Here is a 25,867-nt window from a genome sequence, read left to right on the forward strand (position 1 = left end):
TGTCATTCGCTGAGCAGCTACCCTAGGCTAAATCTGAGTTCTTTCGCAATCGGTGCCCGATTTTGCTTTTTAAAAATAAGTCATCGGGAGTACTCGTCCCTGGGCAGGGGGAGGGACCAGCTCTCAATGAAAGCTGTCGGCAGAGTTTCTCACGGCTGGGTCAGAGACGTGAAGGGGAGCGGCCGAGTCCCCAAAGGAGACCCATTGTCTCACTGTCCTTCTCACCGTCACCCCCAGTCGAGGCTTACTGGGGATACTGTTTTTGTTGGACCCAAACTCCCCTGTCCTCTGTCTCTGCAGAGGCCCTCTGGGAGACCCCTCCCCACCCGAGTTCTGGGACAGACCAGAGCATCTGTGACCCTCACGCGGGCCGCTGCATAAAGGCCACGGGGGCTGGGTTCTTCTCTGCGGGCAAAGCAGGGCCGTTGAAAGTCGCTGAGCAGAGAAACAGCACAGTCGAGTTGTGTCTCAGGGAGAAAACTCTGACAATAATGTTTTGGGTGGAGGGGGTAACGCCGGAAGCGGGAAATCCAGATGGGAAGCATTTGCGATATTCTGGAAGGAGAACGAGAAGAGGCAGAGCTGGAAGAGAGGCTGGAGAAAGGCGTGGATGAAGTGGAGGGGCCAGAAGTACCTGGGTCTGACCCTGGCGACTAACTGGAGTCAAGGGTTAGGGGCGTTGGATACGGGTGAGAGGTCGAGTTCGAGGGTGGCCACAAGCCAGGCCTGGGAGGGCGGCCCGAGAGCCGCTGGGCCAGGGTGCTGGGGTGTGCTGGCCGTCGCCGGAGTGCCGGCCGCCCCTGCAAGGAGGACTCCGTGAGGGCAGGAGCTTTGCCCTGTTGAATGATATGTCCCCAGCACTAGAACGCACTGAAAGTACTTTCGCCTTACGGAGGAAGCACTCAGCAAGCACTTCGAGTGAGTGAAGTGTGAGTCGGAAGCTCAGGAAACAGACTCTTACTCCAGGTTTTAGATGGATTATTTCAAGCCGAGGCTGAGGCAGCCTTTGTATGCTCGTGCGTATGTGTGTGTGTGCGTAGAATCGTCCCTCTCTCTGTCACAAGAACGGCCCTGTCGTTAGGGATGGTGGGAGAACACAGTGGCTGCAGCCTGGCATGCGCGAGGGGAAGGGTCAGGCGATGAGACCAGAGAGCTGGGCTGTGCTGGGAAGGCCACTCTCGGGCGGGGGGTGTGTGTCTTGGCCTGTGGCTCTGGACAGGCAGAGAGGCAGTCAGGAGGTGCAGACGCAGGAGCAGGACAGGAGGGATTCCCCTCCAGCCCAAGACGCAGGCAGGTGCACGGGAGCGGTCAGAGTCTTCCGTGGAAATGGCTGGGGCTGTCAATGCCAGCGCAGCCGGACTGCAGCCCACGTGGTGACACTGGACTCGGTTTGTCCTACGAGGGAGACTGATGCTCCTGGACCCAAACTGTCCATCTTGCGCAGACCGGCCCAGCGCCATCCATCACCCGGGCTATCAACACGCCACTGGGTGCCAGGAATGATTTTCTGTTCTCGCGTCGGCCTCTGCAGGCGTCCCCCGAGACTGACGCGTCCCGCGCTCCGTCCAGCAGAGGGGCGCTTCTCTCCCAGGATGCAGTGCTGGTGGCTGCGCGCGAAGCCCGTTGGGCCAGACGCCACCCTGCGTGTCTCCTCTGACTGTCCAGGCCCCTGTTAAGCACAGAGGCTTTGAACCGGCCACTTTGTTGTCCCCTCGCGTTTGTAAAATTCTTAGAATTCATTGCTCTCATTTTGAACTTTTTTTAATCGAGGTAAAATCCACGTAATATAAAACCAGTTTAAAATGTACGGTTCAGCATTTAGTCCATTTATAATGTTGTGCAACCAACACCACCTCTGTCTCGTCCCAGAATTTTCTCACCACCTCAAAAGGAAACCCCATCCCATCAGCACTCACCCGGTCCCCTCCCCAGCCCTCGACGGCCATCCATCTGCTTTCTTGTCTCACTCTGTCGCCCGGGCTAGAGTGCCATGGTGTCAGCCTCGCTCACAGCAACCTCAAACTCCTGGGCTCAAGCGATTCTCCTGCCTCAGCCTCCCGAGTAGCTGGAACCATAGGCACGTGCCACCATGCCGGGCTAATTTTTTCTATTTTTAGTGGAGACAGGGTCTCACTCTTGCTCAGGCTGGTCTCGAACTCCTCAGCTCAAGCCATCCTCCTGAGTGTGCTAGGATATAGGCGTGAGCCACCGCGCCTGGCCGTCTGCTTTCTGTCTCTGTGGATTTGCCACTCTTCATCTCATGTAAGTGGAATCACTACACACCGAGGCCTTTTGTGTCTGACATCGTGGTTTTAGGTTCGTCCACACTGTAGCGTGTGTCAGCACAAATTCATCCCATTTTGCACAGAAGTTCTTGTCAACTACAGAATTTGAGGACGGACACCCCATGATGCAGCCCCTTTCGGCCACTCATCTTCCCTGGACCGTAGAAATTCCCGTGCACCTGCCTGCGTCTTGGGCTGGAGGGGAATCCCTCCTGTCCTGCTCCTGCGTCTGCACCTCCTGACTGCCTCTCTGCCTGTCCAGAGCCACAGGCCAAGACACACACCCCCCGCCCGAGAGTGGCCTTCCCAGCACAGCCCAGCTCTCTGGTCTCATCGCCTGACCCTTCCCCTCGCGCATGCCAGGCTGCAGCCACTGTGTTCTCCCACCATCCCCAGGGGCGTTTTCCACTCTGCCCTGACGCCTCTCCATCTCCCCGGCCCGTCAGACACCCACTCGTTTCTCAAGATTCAGCTCTGAGCAGGAGGAGTGGTTGTCTTCCTCTCTGTCGCTCTGGGAGTCCGCGCCCCCATCGCAACTCCAGTCTCGTCCTGTGCTGATCTTCTCCCCCTTCCCCCAAGCTCCTTGAGGCACACGGGTGCTGCCAGTGAACGTTTGTTGAGTGGCTGTGTGATCCCACAAACAAATGAATGGCGCTCTCACACTCAGGCTGCATCGCCCCCTCTTGCCGGCTTCTGTGATTTGTCATGTTGTTGCCTATTCACGCTCCTGTCTGTTCTCCAGAAGGGTTGGTGGTGTGGGTGGGCCCAGCAGCTCCTTGGAGAAATGGTCTCGCCCCACACCTCCCCTCCCTTCCTCTGGACCTGACTCACCAGGCTCGCTCAGAGATGGGATTGTGGAAGCTGTTGACGGGGTGCTGAAGTGGAGAAAGTAACTTTTTGCAACTATTTTGACGACACAGGTTTAGCAATGCTTTTTATGGATGTGGCAAAAATCACTCCTTGGCCTGCGTCCCCAAGAGGGAAGACACAACAGAAGCACGATGTGTCTCCCCTCTGTTGGAAGTGACGACTCGTCGTTACCATCAGAGCAGCGGCGTTGATGCAGAACGAGGCGCAGAGGCGATAGCGGCGGCGATCCTTGGGGGCAGGCCTCGAGTCACTCTCTGAGGCTGTTCACACACGTTAGCTTGCTCGATGTCTCGCGTACCAGGCGAATCGAATCCCTGTGAGCCCTCAGCGTTCCCAGTTATCCAGGGAAAATCCAGGCATTGCAGCCACGCGAGGCTCCCCATAATCTGCATCTGACCAGTTTTTCCGACTTATCTTGCTCAACTTCTGTCTCTGCCGGATAAACTCCTATTCACTCTTCAAAACCCAACCGAAACATCACATACTCTCTGAAGACTTCTTGAATACCAGTAGAGTTAGTCCCACTTTCCCAGGGCTCGCCCGCAGAGGGAAGACAACCGTGTTTACACATATCACGCACATGGAATCACGATAATCTATAGATGCTACAAAGTCCTTAGGGGAAGGGATTCCAGACTAGGTTTTTTCTTTAGGAAAATACTTGACAAGTGAATGAGGAGGTATCTGTGGGTGCTTAAAGTTGGGTAAAGGAGACAAGAAGTTAGAAAACTAAAGAGAGATTGCTAGATTCAAATCTGGGATGTTCCAGAATTCTGGGTGTTCACATAAGTCTATTGGGACCTATTTTCCCAATTTTGAGAAGTGTGAAGAACAGGCCATGTGAGATAAAATTTAGTGGTTGGTTGGTTTGTTTTTGTTTTTTGATGTAACATACTCAGTTTGATTCAGAAATACCAGGTACGTGGTGTTGATTCTCAGTACGGACGGGCAGGGATACGCTTGTGACTTGTTACCACGGGGTGGGGTCTAATGGGACGCGCCCGGACAGCTGGACCAGCTTTTACAACCGGGGTCCACTCTGATCGGCCCGTTGCTGTGCTGTATCCGTTATTAAATGTTTTTAGTACCTCCTCTGCTGGTTATAAGTGCATTTTGTTTGGCAGGCAGAGTTGTAGAAGCTGGGATGCCCGTGGGCAGGATCGATGAGGCGGTTAATTGTGTCCGTGTCACATTTGCACCCAGAGAGCCTCCGCGCAGCCAGAGCCGCCACGTAGAAAAGCCCTTTGCTCCCCAGGCTGCGACACACGTCGCCGTAACCATCACAGCGGCCTTCAGGTGGGGCACTGTTCTCATTCCCGTTTTACCAGTGACAAAACTGAAGCTCCCAGAAGTGAAGTGGCCGCCGGAGGCCACCCAATGGGTGAGCTGCAGAGCTGGAATGGGGACCCGGGTAGTCGTGAGTCCACATTCCAGAACTTTCCTGTATTCCGCCTGGCTTCCCGAAGTGACTGAACCTGGCTCTCCCTCATCCCTTCTCTGCTGCCTCTGGGGAGCAGAGTTTTCATGGTGGTTACGGAGAACCCACCTTGGTCCTCTCTGGGTGGTGAGCGAGAGCTTGCCCGGGCCTCGGGGTATTCCTGGCCCACCCGTGCAGCCTCCCCGGAGGAAGATCACCAGGTCTGTGCTGAACAGGCCGTGTGTAGGTGGAGGGGGTGACTGCCCTTGTCACACGTCCTGGAAACCCTGCGATGCAAGCCTGCAGCCCCCAGGCAGGGCCCAAGACAGGCGCAGTCAGGGATTTCCCGCTTGTTTGAAACACACCCAATGCTTGCTTCCCGGAGAACTACCGTGTTCCTTTGTCTGAGGTTATATCCCGGGCCTGCCTCCACGAGGCCTGAGGCTTTTCCGAGCTAAGACGCCGTGTGGAATGAGCAGTTAGGATCAGGCAGAACCAGACCTTCCAGAACCCCGGAGATGGGCTTGCCCACAGCGACACCCCTGCCTGGCACACCTGGGGTGTCAGCGTGGGATGGTGCGGGCTCACATGCCGAGAAGAAATCACAAAGCAATCCTCTGGGCCCTGCCGTGGTCTCTGTCCGTAGATCCACAACCATTGACCCAGGGCGATGCAGTGTTTGCACAGAAAACTCTCTGTCGGACTGGCTGGAACACCTACAGAAAAGCACACAGGTTCAGCCTTCGTAACCAGGACCCTCTCGTCCTCAACTTGTCCTGGGGGTGCAGTGAACTCTGGGTGCTGAGTTCATCTGTTTAGGGAAGAATTTAAGTAAAGAGACAACATCACCATGATGGCGTGTATGAAGATAGGCTGGCGCCTGCCCTGGGTCCTCCATGATCCCAGAGCAGACAGGCTGAGTCCTGCTGCTGGGGTACAGTGGGGTGAGGGGTGCTGGCGGGTGTCCTAGGCTGGAGGCCGAGGGCACAGTAAGCCCAGCTCCTGGAGCTCTTGTCTGCTCACCACCCAGTCTAGCTCAGGGCCTCAGGGAGGACCACGGTAAAACGCATGAGGGGCAGCCCTGTCTCTGCCAGCTCTGCCACTTGCGGCTGGGGGACCCTGGGGAGTTACCACGCCCCTTTGAGCCTCAGTTTCCTTCTGCACGTTGGACCAAAACATCCCTCTTGTTCTTTTCCTCCCTCCCCATTCCTTCCTCTCTCCCTCCCTCCCCTCGCCTGGTATTTTCTAGAAGGCTGTGTTGCTGGAAGGCACTGTCCCCAGCTTTCTTTACACTGTCAGAGGGTTTCTAAATAAGACGTCTGTCATGTTGGCTCGTTCCCATCATTTCGGGAACAAGAGAGTGATGGGGGTCACTTTGCCCGGGGTCCTGGCAGCCCACTTCTGGGTCCTCTTCAGCAGCTCCCTTCCCCAGGCGGACATGGGTGACTCTGGGAAGGAACACGCGCATCTCCTGGGCCTTTACGTTTCACCCGGGAATAGGCCAAGGGGTTTTCCCCCAAATTCACCCTCTGGGAAATTTCTGCAGAGCTTGTCTGATGCTTCCATAGAATTTAGGGTTAGGGCTAAGGCGAGTCCTTGGAAGGGACAGTGTGGAGACAGAGGGCCTCAGGATTTCTCAGTAGGACCCGGTCCTGGTGGGTGCAAGAAATAGCAAATTCATCCACTCACCTGTGCACACACGAAACACCTTTTGGTGCTCTGAGCTAAAGTTGCCTTAGAAAGAAAGCAAAGAGAGGAGACGTATTTCACTCTTTCATCTGTTCATTCATTACATACGTATATTCCCTCTTGAAAGGCTAAGAGCAGGGGTTGGCAAGCTGTGGCCCGTAGGCCAAACCCACCCCAACACTTGTCTTTGTCAATAAAGTTTTATTCGGGACACGACCAGGGCATTTGTGGATTGTCTGTGGCTGCTTTCATGCTACAGCAGCACTGTCGACAGCGATGACAGAGACCACGTGGCCCACAAAGCCTAAAGAATTAACTCTCTGGCCCTTTATGGAAAATGTTTGCCGAGCTCTGGTTTAGAGTCATAGCAGGTTCAAATACTGGCTTCGTTAATAACTAGCAGCGTGGCTCAGGGAAAGTTACTTCTCTTCTCTGGGCCTTGGTCTTCTCAGCTGTAAAATGGGATCCTAATGGTACCCTATCTCATGGGTCATTCTGAGGGGTTTGTGGGAGAATAGCTGTAAGCAGTTGACCCAGTGGAGGTCCTTGATCAAGTCACATTACTCTGGACACAGCTACGGTGACAGACTGAGATGCGGGGTCCCTGCTCTCAGAAGCACACGGCATGCACAGCTGGAATCAATGCACAGAAGGCACCGGGTCAAGGCACGCCCCGGGCCTGTGAGAGCATGGAGGCAAGGCACCCGTCTGCCTGCTGTCACCAACCACATCCCCAGCTGCATTACACTGTCAACTAGCGTGTGTTTTTGCAGACAGGAAAATTCCCTGTTCGATCCTTGTCTCCTGTGTCCAGGACACCAAATGGGTACGACCTGCATGGCCCTGGCATGCAATTTTGAAGTTAAAGGGACGGCGATGTAAAGAAACAGGGTCATTGTTCCCAGCCTTTCAGCCAGAGCTGCGATCACTTGAGCACAGGAGCCTTTGCTTTTGCACGTGCTGAGCGAGGCCAGGACCCGCCCCGAAGGTGCAGAGCGGAGCGGACGGCCTCTGCCATGTGGGCTCTCGTCGAAAGGTCTGCACAGTCGTTTATAGTTCGCCGCCGCCTCCTCGTCTCTCTGTCCGGTTTCGGGGAGGCCGCCGCCTCTCCTGCGGGTCTCAGAAGTCCTCTACGAAAGGCGCGCTCCATCTTTCTGGTTTGGGTTTTGGTTTTAGAGGAAGGGTGGAGCGCAGTGGCGCAATCACAGCTTACTGCAGCCTCGAATGCCTGGCTCAGGCCATCCCCCTGCCTCAGGTGTCCTCCGTCTTTTGATAGAATTCAGCTCCATCCATAGCCCGGTTCTTTCCCCAAAACTCAGGAATCCCCGTCCTTCCCCAGGCTTGAGGGCAGCCCCTACAAAGGAGCTCGTTTTTATAAGCTTGCCTGGAATTCCCTGCAAATGAGCGTTTCTTGGGCTTAAATATAAGCATTTTATTCTGTGACCCAGAATTATTCTCCCACCTCTGGGTATTTACCCCAAAGAGTGCGTTCATCCACACCAAAGTGTGTGCAAGTATGTTCACAGCCGCCCCAGACCGGAAACAGCCCGCATGTCCCTGAACACACGTGGCGCATAGGAAGGAACACTACTCAGCAGTTAGAGGAAGAATGAGTCGCAGACACTGGCAGCAACACGGACGCACCTCTCAGACGTCGTGTGGGACAACAGAAGCCAGACGCAAGCGCGTGTGATTGCGTTTGCGAGACGTCCAAGAACAGGCGAAGCTGCTCCGTGGCCATAGATGCCAGAATAGCAGGCCCTCTGGGGGGTGTTGGCTGGGAGGGCGCCAGGCAGCCTCCCGGGGTGTTAGGGATGTTCCACATCTCGACCCGGGTGGTGGCTACACGGGGTTGTGCACATGTAAAAATAAATCCGCTTAAGGTCTATGCCCTTTTGCTCTTACTGCTTACACTTTCATTTTTTAAAAAAGAAAGGAACAGAGAGAAAGACCAAGGGGAGGATTCAGAAATGTGGGAGGGCGGGGCGGTCGAGGCTGTCCCCTTCCTGGGGCGTCCTTGTCCCCCGAGCCTCATCTGACAGCTTCTCCGTCCCAGCCCGGGGCCCACACGGCCTGGCTCCTGGTGCTTCCTGTGCCCTCTTGGGAATGTCTGGCGTCGCCTGCTCACCTGAAGACCCAGCTCAAAGGTCACCTCTGGGAAGCCTTCCCCCACATTCCAGAGTGTTCCTCCCTCCTGTCACTGCCCTTTGCACCACACCCTCCCGATGACAGTGCCCATCCTATTGTGGCATTGTTACCTTTGTACGTGTCCCTCCCACGCCCCATTATTAAGCCCCCTCTGGTGTGTCTGAGTCATCCTGGGCCTCCCAGGCCAGTGGCTGCCAGGAGGGGGCAGCCTGCAAGTCAGCGGCCGTGAGCTGAGCCCACTGTTTAACAGTCCTGAAGCTCCTCTTCTTCCTCTACGGAGGAGGGGCCTAGAGGTGCCTCTTCCCAGGGTCCCCGTGAAGCATCAGGCACGTGTACCTGCAGACTGCTTAGCGGAGGCATCTGCGATGTGCTCCGTCCGGGTTGGCTGCTTTGTCCCCAGAAGTGTGTGTTGACACGGTGGTCGGAAACGGTGCTGGCTCTGGGGCACCTGTGTCTCATTCCGTCACCTGCCGCGGTGGCAGAGGAGCTCGGTGGCACAGATGCCAAGTGCCATGCCCTGGGGACTGATCTCCATCCCTCTCCCGTCATGTGCAGAGGCAGCAGGGTTGGAAGGGTCTGAACGTGAAAATATTAGGCCTTCGTTCTATTATTAAACCTCTGGAGTCATTTGGCCATAAAAGGGGGCAGCTGCCACAGCCGGGCGTGTGATGAATGGGCCCACAGCGTGCCCCTGACCGTCTCCACGGAGCCCGGACGCTGCTCTGCCCTCTCGGCCCAGCTGCAGGCGCCGCTCCGCTGAGGTCTGGGCAGCAGGGAAGGGGGCCCCGAAGGTCTTCCTGCCCTCGTGGTGATCCCACGGCCCCTCCGGGCCCCAAGGAAGGTTGGGCACGGGGGGCTTGGTTGAGACTGGGCAGGAGGTGGTGGACAAGCCTGGGGAGTGTCTAAGTGCTGTGCCGCCCCAGCTCCCCGGGAGCTATCCGGGGGTCTGACCCCAGGCCATTGACACTGGAGCCGGCTGGTCTCCCCTGCGCGCCGGCTACTCTCTATTTGACCTTTGCGGAGCAATCCCTGGGTGAGGGAGGACCTTGGCCAGCGTTTGAGCAAAGCCCCTTCTTCCTTCTCATTGAGCCTTAAACACAATCGCCTCTGTGCCATGAGTCCCTGCGGGGCACCTGGCGCGTGCGGGGCTCTGGCCCGTGGGCTGCGTCCTCAGCCACACTGCCAGCACCCCCTGCGTGCCTGCACCAGCATAGTACCCGTTACCGAGTGCTTGCCATGTGCTGAGCACACTGCCCACAAACACCCTCATGGCAGGTACGTGAGTACCTTTTGCTTCGTTGTGATATAATTCACGTACCATAAAATTCCCCGTTTTAAAGTGTACGATTGGGTGTTTTTCACTGTACACTTGTTTCCCCCCTTGTCCTCCAGGGCTATGTTTTAAGACCCCCAGTGGATGCCTGAAACCTCGGATAGTACCGGACCCTACGTGTACTGTGTTTCCCCCTGTACATACAAATGACATATCATAAAGTTTAATTTGTGAATTAGGTACAGTAAGAGATTAACAATAGTAACTAATAATAGAACAACGATGATAATGGGCTGTAATAAAAAGTTATGCGAACGTGGTCTCTCTCTCTCTCCTTCTCGGCCTCCCTCCCTGTCCACGTGTGCACAGGTCTTTGGGAGCCCATATGCAGGCATTCCTGCGGACAAGTGGGATCTCTGGGTTGTGGGGGACTCGTGTGTCCAGCTTTTACAGAGCTACTGCGTGGTTTTCTGAAAGGGTTTTGCAATTTAACTCCCGCCAGCAATTTAGGAGCGCTCTGGTTGCTCTGTGTTCACGCCAACACTTGTCGTTGTCTGTCTTTTCCACGTGGGCCACTCTGCTGGAGGGTTGTGGTAGTACCACTCCGGTAGGCCCCTGGGTTCTGGCTCACTAGGCTATTGTAGAGCAAGCCTAGGGCGTGAAGTCTGAAGGTCTCTGTTCTCTTCCCAGCTCTCTCCCTGATACTGTGTGTGGTTGGTCAAGGTGCACACTGCTCAGAGCCTCCATTTCTGGTCTGTCACACGGGTGCTGGCAGTACCTCCCTCTCTGGGGGGTGTGGGATTAGGGGGGCTGGTGGAGGACGGACCCTGCCGACGCGGGAGGTGGGCGAGCAGGCAGGGCGCACTCCCAGCCTGGAAGGTCTTGGCACCAGGGCCGGGGTGGGACACCTGCAGCCACGGCCCCTGCCAGCTCCATGGGGCTGGAGCAGGGTCCCGGGTGGGTCCCTGCATCCAGGCTCCTTTTCAGAGCCCCCCCGAGCCTTGGTGGCTGCTCAGCCTCGGAGGTGCCAAGAGGCTCAGACGAAAAGCGCCGCGCTCTGAGGACACGGATTTCTGCTCATCCGACACACTTGTCTTCGTGGGTCCTCTGTCTCCTGTCCGACTCACCAGCCCCGTGATTGCAGGGCTGTGTCCCTCTCTGTCACTGCCCTGTCCCCAGGCTCGGGCATAGGGTTGCACATAGGAGGCCTCCGCTCGTTGAACAACTACAGTACATGAATTCAGTCCCGAAGTAGTAGCTCTTCTCTGGGCAGGGGCCTGGAGGTCAGGACATAAATGTTTCCCTTTAGTTTTGAGTCTCAGTTTCCTCACCTATGCAACTGAAAGTGCTAATACTGCCCACAAGGCTGGTTGCGAGGATGAAACACACTAGTTAGCAAAGGTGTTGTGAAAACTGATGCTCACTGGATAAATGGAGGGTATTGTGCAGAACTGAGCTGACCAGTAAGGCAGCTTCCAGCCACATGAGGCTATTTAAATTTAAATTAACGAAAATTAAATAAAATGTCTCATTCACTTCCTAGGTTGCACTGGCCACATCTCAAGTGCTCAGTAGCCCACGGCAGCTACGGCATTGGCCGGGGCAGAGACAGACCGTTCCCAGCACGGCTGAGTCCCGTTGGGCAGGCTGGTGTAAACTTATTTATGCTGCAAAAAACTTTGATCACCAGGAAATAAGATCAAGTAAATGAGAGGGATGTATTTTTTTCACAAGAGATGTTCTTGCTCAAAGCCACTTTACTTTTACTTTGCACATAGTTCTAACAGGCTGGGCACTCTGGTTTCACAGGTCACACAGAAGAGCTGTAACCTTCTGAGGGCAGGGCGTGGGGGAAGGTACGTTGGCAGCAGTAGGGAGGAGTCATTTGGCATCAGGAGAATGATAGAACGATTGGAGAAACCACACACACGACAGAGACAGCAACTCCCACACTGGAGCCATTTCAAAACTAGATGCAGCAAGCAGCTCTCTGTGCCCTAGTGGCACCAAGAGCCCACGTGGCTGGGTTGCAGCCCAGCTCACCAATGGATGGTAGTGGCAATAACAGCAGTCCTGGGGCCACCAGAGGAGGTTAAATTACATTAAGGAAACAAGGAGAGGGGGAGTGTGAAAGGTGTTTGAGGAGATTTGTTCTGGGACTGGGGCCCAGACGGGCCGGTCTAGCCGTAAATTGTTACCCGCCGCGTTGCTTTTGCCATAGACTTTCCCTTTGTGGGATTAAAGAGAACATCAAAATATTTTGACAAGCCTTTCCCAAGTGAGCGTCTGTGGGTTTCTGCCCTGGAGGCCCAGTTGAGCTCTAGGTGTCTGGGGACCTGCTGGGCTGGGTGGCAGCAGGGTGGGGTGAGGGCGATTCTGAGACCCCTCCTGTCCTGGTTGCCGTCTGGTCCCAGCTCCCTTCTGCAGAAGATGCATTCGAGGTGTGCGTGCACACAGGTGTGCAAGCTGGAGTTTGCCTCTGGCCGGAGGCATTTGGCAGAACGTGGGGGTGGAGATCAGTGTCTTGGGGGTTGTGAAATTGAATCCCAGGTCTGTGTTTTAAGTGAACCTGTGATACGTGCACCTCTCTGTGCCTCAGTTTCTTCGTCTGCAGCATGCGGATAAACAGGGGTAAATACAGCCCCCCTGTGTAAATACAGCATTGTTGTAAAGTTAATTGAGGTGATATATATTAATATAGAGCTCTTAGCATGGTGCTGGCCACACGGTAACCGCTTGATAAATGTCAACTAGGGCACCTGTGCATTTACGTGTGGGTGGTGCGTTTGGTGAGGGTGACGTTTGCATAGCAGGTGTCCGTCGTCACATTGAAAGAGATACATGAGCCCCAGGCTGCTCACAGCAGTCAGGTCAAAAGGCAGACACAACCCAAATGTCCACCAGCGGAAGACGGATGAACAACACGTGGCCCATCCATGCGGCGGGATGTTCCTCAGCCATCAAAAGGAATAAAGTTCTGGTTCGTTCTCAGCGCGAGCGAACCTCAGAAGCACTAAGTGAAAGGAGCAGGCACCGAGGACCGCAGAGTATGATTCCATCCGTGTGGGATGTCGGAGCAGGCGCCTCCCCACAGAGAGAGACCGGGCTGACGGTGGCCAGGGCCTGGGGCGGGGTAGCAGGCATCACTGCCCGATGGGCGTGGGGCCTGCTCTGGGGAGATGGGAACGTCCCAGAACTAGACAGAGGTGATGGTTGTACAGCGTCACGAATGTACTAAATACCACTGGATTGTACATTTGAAAATGGTTAATGGTTAATTTTACGTTATGTGACTTTTACCTCGAATCTTTAAAATGCAGCAGGGGGAGGTGAGGACTGAAGCCCACGCCCCAAATGCAAGCCACTTCGTGGCGTCGCCGCCAAGGACGACGTAATGACATCCTTGTTACTGTTTCTGCCGTCGCCGTTGCTGACTGTGTGCGGGGCTGGAAGGGGCCCCCCTGCCACCCGGCCTGACATTCCGCCTCCGAGGCCCAGGGTTGCGTGTGCCGGTCCAGGGCAAATCCTCCCTCGTGCCTGGAACCTGGCTGTGCTGCATGGGTCTCCCTGCGTGATGACTCAGGTGACTCCCCTGCGTGGAGAGGGGGACTTGGCCCCAGCGTGGCACGCCCAGCAGGCTGCCAGGGTCACGAACACCCCACGACAAACAGCCTGCTGTTTTCAGCCCGGTCCCCGACTGCCTCCCACGTCCCCCAGCCTCAGGAGCGAACTCGGGGCAGGATTTTCCAGACCAGCCTCTTCTTCTGGGGTCCGGGAGCCTCCTCCCCTCTGCAGGCCGGGTGGTGCCTTGAGTCAGCCTGGACGTCACGATTCGTGCTCACTTTTAGAGCAATCCCCATGGAAACCAGCAGGCAGGTTTGGGCAGGAGGAAGCCGGCTCCCCAGAAAGGCAGGGAGGGGGAAGGCTGCGGCCTCTTGCCGGCATCGGGCGGCCTGGCGGGAGGGTCTCGGGGGGCATTGGTCCCCCTGTCCCCACCCACTCTGACTGTGGGGGAGCTGCGAGGAGGGGCCCAGTGTGGAACGTCAGCTCTGAAGGCCTTTGGGGGTCTTGCAGGCCCTGCTTTCTCCAGCCCAGATCCGGGTGCTAAGGCCACTGGGTGGGACCTCCCCTCAGGGGCAGAGGCAGAGGGGGCGCGTCTCTTCCTGGTCTGGCAGACACAAGACCCCCCAAAACTAGCCCTGTGTTAGTCCCCGGCCCACTCCCCGACTCCATGGGAAGGCAGTGTCCGCCAGAGCCAGGACCCGGCTGGTGGCCTTCCGCATCGTGACACACGCCCCGCACCGCGCGGTCATTTGTGGGCGCTCGGCTACCAGGCAGCTGCCCTGAACTCACCTGGGTGGAACCTTGCTCCTCACACGGCCCAGTCGAGCTGGTGGCCAAGGACGAAGGCCCCTCCGCCTTGGCCGGGGCTGCCCTGTTCCCCTTAACGTCTCTTTAATGAGAGCAGTTTGGCAACAACGTAAAGCACACGTTCGCCCTTTGTCCCAGTCGCTCCATTTCTGGGAATCTGGCCTAAGGAAATAACCCTAAATATAGGGCAGAAAAACATGTTTCACAAGGATGTTCGCCGTGGAGCTGTTTATGGCAGCTGAGATGAAACAATAGCACCGTCCCCGGGGAGGGGCCGCGGCAGAGATGACACAGAGGTGGCAGAATACTTCACAGCCCCGAAAACGCGAGCTCCGGGGGTCACTGTTCAGAGTGGGGGCATCTCCCTGATGCGACGTGCGAGCAGAGGCCGTCGTGTGCACCGCGTGATTCCGGCTCTGTAAATGTACATGTAAAAGGTCATCAGGACACCGTCCGCCAGGGTGCTGACGAGCGGTCCCGGCGGGATTTTACCTGGAAGGTTTTGTTCTCTCCGTCATCCTCCAAATCGTCTTCGATACTCAGGCGCTGCCGTTGGAGCCGGGTTGGAGTTGCAGTTTACGTAAAGTAAGATTCACCTTTCAGCGTGAGCTTTGTCACACGGGAACAGCTGAGTAACCACCGCCACAGTCAAAATGGAAAATAATCCCGTTGTCCCCAAGAGTCCCCCGGGCTGCCCTTTCGCAGTCGGCCCCTCGGCCACCGGTCTGGCGCCAGCCCCTGCTGTTTCGGGTATTCCGAGTGGACCCCACGGTGTGTCTCACACCGCTCCTAGGCTCAGAAAACTCAGTTTTGATCTGCTGGTTGTTCTCTTGGACGCACCTCTCAGCGCTGGGTCTCCTGGCTGCCCCCAGTGGAGGACAGCGTCCGTTTTTCCTTCATCCAATTCAGCCTCCCACCCCGTGCCGGAATCTCCCCCGCCGAAGCTCCGATCGCCGTACTCAGGTTACCAGGGCATCATCAGTCCTCTGCGACGTTGTCCCAACCGCGCGAAGGGACCTGGAGCGGCGGCGGCCCTGCTCGGCCTCAGCTCACAGCCGACTCCCGGGAGCGACACCGTCCAGGCGCGCTCGGTGCCCCTCCGCCTGCTCCCCGCAGACCTCGCGTGTTCCTGCCCAGCAACAAGCACGGCAGCCCCAGCCCTTTTTTGTATTCCTAATAAGCATTTTATTTTAGAATAGTCTGAGATGTAGAGAAAAGTGACGAAAGCAGTTCAGAGCGCCCACAGAGACGTGCTCCGCTTCCCCGTTCCTGACATCTGGCGGCAGTGTGCTCCGTCTGTCGCCGCTAGTGGCCAATGTCGATATGTTGGGATTGACGGCCACACCTTATTTGATTTCCTTTTCTCCCCCCAGTTTTTACCCGATGCCCTTTTTCTGTCGCAGGAGCCTGTCTGGGATCCCACCCTCATGTAGCGTGTCTCCCTCACCCTCCCTCAGCTGCGGCAGGGGCTCAGGCCTTCCTTGCATGTGATGGGTTCTGCTCAGGTGTTCTGAAGAACGTCCCTCCACTGGGGTTTGTCTCATGTTTTTCTCGTGGTTAGACCTGGGTAATGGGTTTTGAGGAGGAAGACCCCCGAGATAAAGTTGAGTCTTTTCCACAAGAGTTCATGTCACTGAGCTCTTCAGTGTGTTGGGGACTGTGCTAAGCCCGTGATGGATTGGATGTCCATTAATGCTCCCATTAATTCTAACTATTAAATAAATTCTCCTTGTACTATTGGAGGAAACGGGCTCAGAGTGGTGCAATAACTTACCTAAGGACACACAGCAAGCAGCTTAAACACAGTTCTCCTTGGTTCTAAAAACTCTGCTTTTGGCCAAATGCTGCTACAGAGAGTGGGAAAGCAATAAATCTGCCTTTGAGAAATAGTATTTATTTATACCCGGCCTTTCCCAGAATGCCCTGGTTGTGACTTCTGATAACAGCCACACTAAGACAGCCAAGGCAGAGTGTTGAGAAGGAGGTAGACTGGCCGGCGGGGGCCTCCCTCCTGTCCTGTCGCACACGCAGCGTTAGCAGAGTCGTCCCTCGGAGCACGTGCCCTGCCCGCGTGTGGGTGCTGAGCAGCGCGCAGCCTCGCCGCGTCGCGGCGTCTCCGAGGAGGCGGTGGTGGGAAGCAGAAGCCTCGGGGCTTTGTGCTCGCGTGCCCGGCCTGCGACTCTGCGGACAGGAGGCTGGTCGTCCGCTCGGTCTGGCCGATCTAGTTCATCCCCTTGTGGTCGTGCTGCGCCCTGCGACGCTGCGGCCGCGCTCCCGGCTGTCCAGATGTGGAAACGGGCTTTTGTAGCTTTGCATCTTTGTGGTCCCGCGATTTTCCAGACACACTAGTGGCTACATCTCAGCCCTGTCGCTCCGCCTTTCTGTGTGTCAAGGGCTCAGGGGCCGCCCCAGCCTTTAAAAGAGAGACAGAGGCGGACGTGAGCCCCCATCGCAAGGCCTTCAGCGCCTCTGGGGACCCTGGGCAGCTGCCATTGCTTCCCAAAGGAGGCTTTTAAATTTTAATCTAAGAAAATAGCAATAAAGGAAGCAGCTACCCTAGTGCGTTACGGGTAGTGATTATGGGAAATACATGGACGAACATTCTCTTTATTTTGGTGAGATATTCATTCATTCGTGAAGACAATATTAATGGCAGTCACCTCCTAAATGTCAGGCGCGTGGAACAGAACAGGTGAACCTTCCTGCTCCCGCGGCGCTTAAACGCTAGCAGGGGAGACGGTCAGTCGGCAGCAACACAATAATATTTGAACGTGGGCTGGAAAATAAGCAGAGAACCAGTCGCCAAGCCCTGCCGTCGCTGGCGCTACTCAGGACAGGCTGTGCTGCTCGGGCCGAGTCACTGACTGCAGAGCACGGGGAGCAGAGCAGCGCAGGGGGCGCTGGAGTGGGGCAGGCTGTCGAAGGGCCCGCGAGTCTGCCTTTGGACTTGCTGATGTAAAGAGACGCTTCCTGGGCGGGACACAGCAGCCACCTGGATGGGTGGCCGGGGGGTCCCGTCGAGGGTGGGTGATGCGCTGGTGAGAAGCGCAGGATGAACTTGGCTTCCTCCTCCCCGCACCCCCGTGGCTCTGAGCAGCCTCGTTGCTCATCTGGCCCTGTGCAGCAGCCTGCAGGCTGTCTCCCTGCTGCCACCCGCTCTGCGCAGCTGTCCCAGTGAAACTTGGCTAAAGCTTCTGTGATGCTCTGTCCCCTGGGAGTAATACTCAGATCCCCAGGTGGACCTACAAGCCCCTCCGGGAGGGGCCCGAGCATCTCTCCAAGGCATCACTCGCCTGGCCCTCCCTCCATGCGGCCTTCTGCTCCTCGCTGAACGCTCCCAGCTGATCCTGCCCCAGGGCCTTTGCACGGATGGGAGCTCTGGGGTGCTCTACCTCGATCTTAACATGGTGGCCCCTGTTCCCAGCCACCTGTCACCACACCCTTGTTTGATTCTTTGTGCAGCACTGTGCCTGGAACATAACAGAAGCTCAGTCAATATCTGTCGGATAATGGAATCAGTAAATGAAAATATCAGTTGGTCAACAATGAACAGATAGTGGCGCAGTGTAAGTCTACAAATAATCAAATAGGACGTGGCAAGCACTGGAGAGGATGGGGTGGTTGTAGGGAGTGGAGGGTGCCAGGTGCCCCAAAAAGTGCCCTTGAGGTGAGATCTGGCGTGTAGGTGAGGAGATGCCGCGGGTGGGGCGTGGCCTTTTGGAGACAAGGACCAGGTTGAGTGCGAGGCGCTGTCAGCAGGCCAGCGCGGGGCATGCGGGAAGGGAGAGAAGCCGCTGAGGGGTCGGGGTGGAGGGTCTGTCCATCAAGGATGGGAGTGTGGATTTCATGGCTGGGCCACTGGGAGCCACTGAAGGATGCTGAGCAGGGGAGCGGAGGTGTGGAACGTGGCTCTGGATGCCGAGCGGAAAATGTGTGTCTGCGGGTAGAGAGGAAGGAAGGAGACCAGTGATTTCTGGGCAGGGGAGGGTGGTAGCTTGTTGCCGGCGAGGGATGGAGGGAGTCCTGCTGCGTCTGGCGCTGGGCCCCACGGATGGTACGAGGGACAATCCTCAGTCCTTGCCCTGGAGGTGTTCCCAGTGTGTTCCCAACTCTGCACCTCCGGACACGCCAGTGAACGTCCACCGCGGGCCCTGCCCTCCGGCCGGATGCTGCCAGCCAGGAGCGACAGGGCTTCCCTCTGGTCCCCAGCACCGCCGAATTTCTGCACCAGCCGGTTGGCTTGTCGCTAGAGGAGGGATGTTTTCAGGAGCCTCCTTCTGAGGTGCGGATGTCCCGCCTGCTCTTGTAACCAATGCCTGTCGCTGTTTTTTCTTTTTCTGCTGCAGCCAACTGGGTACATGGAAAACTCAGTCTCCTACAGCGCCATTGAAGACGTTCAGCTGCTGTCCTGGGAGAACGCCCCGAAGTACTGTTTACAGCTCACAATTCCTGGGGGAACTGTCTTACTGCAGGTAGGAAAATAAACATGAACAAGCAGTTTCTTCTCCCTCCTCCTCCCACTCACCCTCCTCGTCTCCCTCGGAGGGTGGCAGCCAGCCGTCGGGAGGAAAGGTTGTTTAACTTCAGGGGCTTTTTTTTTTTTTCCAAGTGTAAGAAAGATATAAACTGGAGCTCACTGGAGAAAAGAAAGAGGGAATGTGCATGGATTGAGCTCCTACTGCACGCCTGCCACAGTCTGGGAGCTATACATGTTACTCGTTTAGTTCCCTTGATAAACCTGAGAAATAAGTTTTATGATCTCCATTTTACAGATGAGGAAACTGAGGCACACAGGAGAGTTGTTAGGCCCTAGAAGCCTGTAAAAAACAAATGAGCAACAGATGCTACCTTTTGTTTTACTTTGAATGAGGGGGTTTCTTCTTATTGATCTAAGTCTTTTGAGACTGGTAGAAGTATGAGCTGCCTTTTTGGGGAAAAAAATATATATTCTGTATGTATTAGGCAGGACTTTGGTTGGAAATGACACAAACGTTATTCAAACTTGTGAGACAAAAAACAGAATTTAATGCTGTAACTATTAAAATAACTGGGAAGTCCAAGAGAGGACTTCAGGCATAGCTGGATCCAGGGGTCAAATGAGATCGTTAATATTCAGCATCTCTCTCCATCTTCTGGTTCTGCCTCTGTTGGCTTCGTTGTCAGACAGAATCTCACTGCGTGGTGGCAAAGGTGGACAGATGACAGCCCTAAGCCACATCGTTAGAGCTTGTAACCCTTAATAAGCGAGAGCCCTTTCTCCTTTCAGTACCTTTTATACAATCTCGTGGAATATCTTGACCGGCTCTGCTTTGGTCTCATTCAGGCATCAGGAATACACTGCCCTGGGTCACCTGCCCACCTTTGAGCCCGGGCAGCTGCGGATTCTGACTGGTTGCCCTCCCGGGAGGGACCACACGGAGGCAGGAGAGCTGGGTCCACCAAGAAAGGAGAGCTGGCCGGCAAAACTGAATGGCCACTGTCGCACACGCATGAACATGTCATGGATCATGTCAGGGGAGTCGCCCCGATTTCCAGAAGGAAGCCCAAGTAGAAACCCATCATCTAGAGAAAATTGACGCTCTTACCAGTCTGAGAAAGACCCGCCTCAGCCTTTCTTTTAGGAGCGTTTTCCTTCTAATCTGTCTCTCCAGGGAGCCCTTCTCTCGGCCCAAAGAGATGCTCTGTAAAACCTGTCTCACATCTAGGGGCCACCAGATTCTGTAGCAGTCCTGGAGCCGAGAGTCACCCAGCGTGGCCTCCGAAGAATGCTGGTCTCTGTAGCCGAGTGTCACAACCGAGCCTCGTCTAGAAAAACCCCGTTCTTCGCTGTCATGTCTTGGAGGACACCTAAAACCGCGCCTGCCCCAGTCCGCTTTCTTCTGCAGTTTTTCTTCTACTCCCCGCACCATCTCCCTCTCCCCTCCAGCCCGCAAAGCTTTCTCCTCTCTGTCCTTCTTCCTCTCCTCTCGTCTTTGTTATAGTCCGCCCCGGCCCTCCCACCAGACCCTTCCCCGGCTCCTCCAGGCCAGTCTGGCGGCGGCAGCACAAAGTCCGTGAAGGGGGTGGGAGGTCGTGGCAAGAACAGGACCCCGTGGCCAGCTGAGAGGGAGGGGTGCCTGACCGTACCCCACTCCAGTGACTTTCCTGCCGTCACAGAGCTTCGCGCCAGCCTCTCCGCTGTGCTGGGGGGAGGCCTCAGCCCTCCGGGGAGACAGAGCTATAAACAAATGACTCCTGAAATAACGGCTGAAATAGAGGCATGTCCCAGAGGACCGGGAGCCCAGAGGAGGGAGTGACTCATTTGGCCTGGGGTGCCAGAGCAGGCCCCCAGAGATGGCAGCACTAAAGCTGGGTGTAGAGGGACGAGTAGGAGTGCGCCAGGATGGGCGGGGCACGCTCTGGGCAGAGGGGATGTGGGTGCGTAGCGTGAATGTGGGGGAGCTGGGCATTTGCTGCATCTGGGGGAGAGGGGTTTGAAAGGACGGTGGGTCCTGGGCAGTTCAGGGCCCGTGGACGCGTCCCGACATGCTGGGTGGCGGCCAGATCATGCGGGTCACGTTAGCCCAGCGAGGAAGCCTCGGGCTGTATTCTCAGGGCAACAGGGAGCCACTGAAAGCTCTTAAAGGATAGAGCGAGGATGGGGGAATCAGCCTGGTTGCAGGGCAGAGGGGGCTGGATGTACGAGTGACAGAGGCAGGAGGGAGACTCTTGAAACAGTCCAGTCGGTGGAGGGGCCCTGAGCCCCCAGCTCCCTGGGAATGGTGGTCACTGCTCCACCGGCCCAGAGCCTCCTTCCTTCGGGGGCTGCAGGGCTCAGGGGGAGGCAGCCCTGCCCCCAAGGAAGGCCAGAGCGTCATTTGCCCCAGGGATGGAGGGGCAGCAAGGCTGCAAGGGAGGGAGGCAGCGCCTGGAATGTCCCTTTAACCTGGCCGTGGCTGCAGGCCCAGCTGCGATGACTCACCTGGCCGGCCGCGTCCATCCGGCAGCGCCTTTGGGTCCGGGCTGCCCTGTGGTGCTGACGACCGAATGGGCGGGTGGGCCTCTGGCCTCTCCGGCATCCCTCTCGCTGGGACAATGGAGCCAGAGGCAGGAGCCGGAGAGAGGAGGGAGGAGGAGGAGGAGAAGAAGGAGGAGGAGGAGAAGGAGGAGGAGGAGGAGGAGGAGGCAGCCGGCAGCTCCTCCGATCCAGACGCAGAGCCGGGGTCAGAGTTAGGACGGGAGAAGCAGACGCAGCCGTCCGCCGCCTTCCCCCCCACCCCCCGGAGAGCCCAGGTGGGTGCAGCCCCCGCCCCTGCCGCCCGTGGGCCTCTCCCTGGCTGTCATTCGAGGAGCCAGGGGAGGTGGACGTGGATGGACTTCCTTCTTGTCCTCGCGCCCCTCCTCCCTCCCCGTCATGCACGGGTGGTGGGCAGCTGTCTTGTTCTAGAAATGGGTTCCAGGTCATCCTGGAGATGAGCTCCAGGCTGGGAGGTCCATGTGGTTCTGGGAAGGCGGGTGGTGGGGGGTGCTACCTGGCCCCCCAGGCTGGGACCGTGGAGGTGGTGGCCAGGGCTTTCTTGTATTCACGTGCTGTTTGGGACAGGTGGTGGGGTCCTTGGCTTTGAGAGCCTTGATTGCTGTGTGGCACACACGCTGCATTAGGACCTGGGGCCACCGTCCCAGAGACCAAGCCTGTGGCCCTGGGCCAGATCCTCCCTGCAGGGGTGCGTGGCACGCGGAGGCAGTCAGGTGCGCTGGCGGGTCACAGCCCATCTGAAGAGCTTCCCTGAGCGCTCCTGGCCGGCAGAGGCATGAAAATGCCTGGACTGTGCCGTCCGGTACAGCAGCCACTGGCCACGCACGCGGTTTGCATTGGGATTTAATTCAGTCAAATTGGAAATGCAGTTCCTCCGTCCACCGGCTGCGTTTGCAGTGCTCAGCAGCCACATGTAGCGAGTGGCCGCTGTCCTGGACTCACGGATGAGAATGGTTCCATCGTTGCAGAAAGTTCCGCTGGGCAGTTCTGGCCTCAAAAATGGTTCGTTTTGACCTCGCGTTCCATGCCCCGGGCTCCAGCCTCAGAATGTAGGGGGTTCTTCAGCGTCCCAGCGTCCCCAAACAGGCCCATCCTCTGCACACGGGGCCGCTTTCTCTACCTAAGCGATGTCAGGGCTCCAGTGGTGCCAAAGAGGGGCCCGATGTCCCTTCCCTGGGCCAGCCTGCCTGTCTCTGTCTCTCCTTTTCAGGTTCTCTGCATCGGTGTGTCCGTTTCCTCTCTCTGATGCTTATCCTCCATCTCCCTCCCTCCATCCTCTCCCCCTCTCTCTTTCTCTTTGTCTCTTGCCGTAGCTCACTCTGCCTTTCTCCTGCAGTTTCTTCCTCCGGGCCCCTCTGTCCACCTCGGAACCTGTCTCCCTGACCCTCTCTGTTTCTCTCCCCTCTTCCCTCCTTTCCTCCTCCTCCTCTCTGTCTCCCAAGGACCAACTTAACACAACTGCTGCTTGTTAGAGTTTGAATCCGTGCCTCATGCAGGCCTCGGGGAGCTGACCTGATCATTCAGGGGAGGCTAAGGGGACGTTTAAGCACACGTGCCTTGTCCCCAGCTCCCGGACACTGAGCCATCTGCCCGCGGGCCACATAGCCAGACCGAGGGGCCCAGCTCTCCTGCACGGGCGTGATGGTGTTTCTGGATGCTTTGTGTTCTTCCCCGAGAGCTTGCTAGTGCCGTGTTGTTAGAATCCCTGGTTACAGAAAAGCCCTGTTTATCTTCTCCTCCCTCAGTACTCCTCCTGCTAGTTTCATGGCAAGGAGGGCGACCATATAAGTACACAGACGGTGCAACGAGAGCATCATGGGGGCGCCCCTTGCTGGCCCCCGGGTGGGTGGTGGGCACTGAAGGGTAACGCTGCACAGATCGTCTTCGGGGATTCTGCCTCGACATTGGGTTTCCACCCATTAGCAAAAGTGGACAGAGCCACTGCGCCCTCAGCAACGCTTCAGGCGAGACAAGAGCACGGGAACCCTCCTGCCTCCGAGCGTCTGTCTTCTGGGACGGTTTCCAAGACGTGGCCCTTCTCACCGGTGTTCCGGAAAGTCCCGCAGGAGGCCGGGCAACTGTTTACCCCAAACGTTGGCAGCAGGGCAGGGACAGGGTGGGTTCCTTTCTTACTGGAAGCTAGAGAGAAAGACTCTTCCGATCTGGGAAGCACATGCTGTTTTTCCCTAAGAAGTTGGGCCGGAGAAGGGGGATTTGGGAAGGGCGCCCACAGTGCCCCCTTGGCTGTTTTCCTCACCTCTCGAGACAATGCAACAATGAAAAGAACTTGGCAAGTTTGGAAGAGGAAATTAGGCAGCATTTGCCTGGAACCAGGCCCTTCCAGTATTCGAAAGATTTGTCCCTAGGAGAAGTCAGAACCCTGCAGGCTGGAGCTTCCGGGGGACTCGGGTGGGGGTGGGGGTTTCCCGTGTTTGAAAGGATTCTCCTGTGAGTGACCCTCAGGACTCTAGCTGTGCCTGGCGGTGCCACTGGGCCGGGTTGTCCTTGCTCGGCCGCCTACAGGGCAGCATGGGGACTCTGTGCAGAAGCACACCCTCGCCCCCGCCAAGGCACAGTCGGGTCAGCTTTCCTTGTGCCTGGAAGGCACTTAGAGATGCCTGCACCGGGATTCAGGACGTGGCCTACCAGCCTCTGTCTGCCTTCAGAGCCAGACAAGCCGAAGGAAGGAGCAGTTTATGGCCTACCCTCTCCCAACCTCTCTGGCTCCATCAGCCACCACCCCTTCTTCGGGAGGAAAGTTCTGGCCCACCCCCTCATTTTCAGGGTGGGCTTCCTCATGATCGGAACAGGGTGCCAAGCCCTTCCTCCTTCCCTTCCATCAGCAGGGCAGCTGCTCTGGACAAACAAAGCTCACAGATGCCCCATCCCAAGTCCTGGGAATCCGAAGGGGCTCAGAGGCGTTGTTCACGTGTTCCAGGGGGGATAACAGGGAGAGCGAACTGGGAGCAGTCAGACCTGAAGTCTGGCCCAGCTCTCCTGCACACCGGCTGTGCAACCCCAGACACTGCCATGGCCGTGTACCTCACTGTGTAACCCCGGGCTCTACTGTGCACTGGCTGTGTAACCCTAGACAGCAGGAGGAACCTCTCTGGGCCTCATTTTCTTTATCTGTGAACTGGACCCATAATATTAAATACTTGTCTCCTTGGATATTGTGAAGATCAGAGATATTATGTGTAAAGTACTTGGCACTGTGCCTCATTCATAGTAGATGTTCAGGAAAACACCACCATGATTATTTCTAGAGCCTTGGTCAAATACAAGTTGGGGAAGAGAAGAGTATCAAGGCTAAAGAGTTCTTCTGAAGATCTACTGCACATGAAATGTCTTCCATGAGCAGAATAGGTATACTCGTGCTCCATCCATCCATCTATCCACCCATCCATTTATCCGTCTGACTGTCCATCTGTCTTATCTGTCCATCCATCTTCCGATATATCCACCCACCCATCCATTTATCATCTATCTATCTCATCTATCTATCCGTCCATCTATCCATCCGCCCACCCATCCATTTATCCATTCATCTTCCCATCTGTCTTATCTAGCCATCTGTCCATTCATCCATCCATCCATGTATCCATCCACTTCAGCCAACGTTTCATTTAACAAACATTCCTCTGGCTTTTGTGGACACAGCAGTGCATAAGTCAGACGTGGTTCCTGACCTCACAGAGCCCGCAGCCTGCGGGAGGAAGGATGACTAGACAGTCAATTACAGGATAGCGTGATATGTTGGGTGAGGCGTCATCACCTGATTTGGTTGGGGAGGGGGAGGGAAGGCAGTCATTCTGCAGAAGTGGCATTTCAGGTGGGACCTGCAGGGTCAGCGGGAGTTGGGCAGGCAGCACAGGGAAGGGGCAAAGGCAGAGCGTTCCTGGTGGGACGTGCACACAGGCCAAGCCAGGTTATGCTATAGCGTCAAGCAGCCCCAGAGTCTAAGTGCCTGAAATCAGCAAAGGAGCATTTCTCACGCTGTGTACCTATCGCGGTCAGCTGGGAGCTCTGCCGGTGGCACACGCACCACCAGGAACGTTTCTGGTTACCATGGCACGGGGGAGGGAGTGGCTCAGTAGTGCACTGGCTCTTAAAGGCTTCCCCCTGGAAGTGACGGGTCACTTCAGTGTCACATCTGCTCACATTCCCCTGGCCACAGTAAGCCCCAAGGCCGTGTGTGCCCGCCTGTACCGAGAGGGAAGAGAGCTGGAAACGTACTAATGACAACCCCAGCAAGTCTAGGTCTTAGTTTCCTCAGCAGAAAGATGGCAGCAGAAAAAGACTGGGTTAAATCCAGGTCCTTATCCCATGGTCCATGGTGTATTCTGGAACTATCTGCACAATTACGTATGTATGTGTCTGTGTGTGTTCGTGTGCGGGGGGTGGATGCATAGATGCGGACGTGACTTGGGTGTGAGACCATAGCTCATTTCAGGCTCTCAGAGGGGTCCATAAACCCCCCAAAGACTGAGAACCCCTTGACTGGGTGGCCCTTAAAATCCCTTTGAGCCTCTGATTCAAAGAGCCTCATTTGTTACAACGGACAGACACGGTTGAGGTCTCTGCCTTATTCCAGCAGCAGCCAGCCTAGCGGGAGGAGGGAGGGCGCGGCCACCTTTCCTTCTAACCATGCTGGTGGGGAGACAGGCACTGGCCGTCTCTGCCTCCCTGGGAAGGAGGTGCTGGAGAGTTCTGCAGCAGACTGTGCTCCCTCGGCCGGGTGTCTCCCGCTTTGCTTTCCGTGTGATTAATTCATTCGGCTAACTGGGTTTCTGACACCA

At 56.4% G+C, this 25,867-nt stretch overlaps 1 protein-coding gene across 1 annotated transcript in view; it reads left to right on the plus strand.

Moving 5' to 3' along the window:
- CMIP (c-Maf inducing protein) overlaps positions 1-25,867 on the plus strand; it is a 230,246-nt gene that overhangs the window by 121,694 nt on the left and 82,685 nt on the right. The window contains exon 2 of the mRNA XM_012648221.1: positions 18,400-18,525. Within this exon, the coding sequence (XP_012503675.1) occupies positions 18,400-18,525 (126 nt within the window). The remainder of the gene's footprint in view (positions 1-18,399; positions 18,526-25,867) is intronic.

The sequence above is a fragment of the Propithecus coquereli genome, unplaced genomic scaffold (genome assembly GCF_000956105.1).
Source record: "Propithecus coquereli isolate 6110/MARCELLA unplaced genomic scaffold, Pcoq_1.0 Scaffold280, whole genome shotgun sequence".
Classification (NCBI taxonomy): domain Eukaryota; kingdom Metazoa; phylum Chordata; class Mammalia; order Primates; family Indriidae; genus Propithecus; species Propithecus coquereli.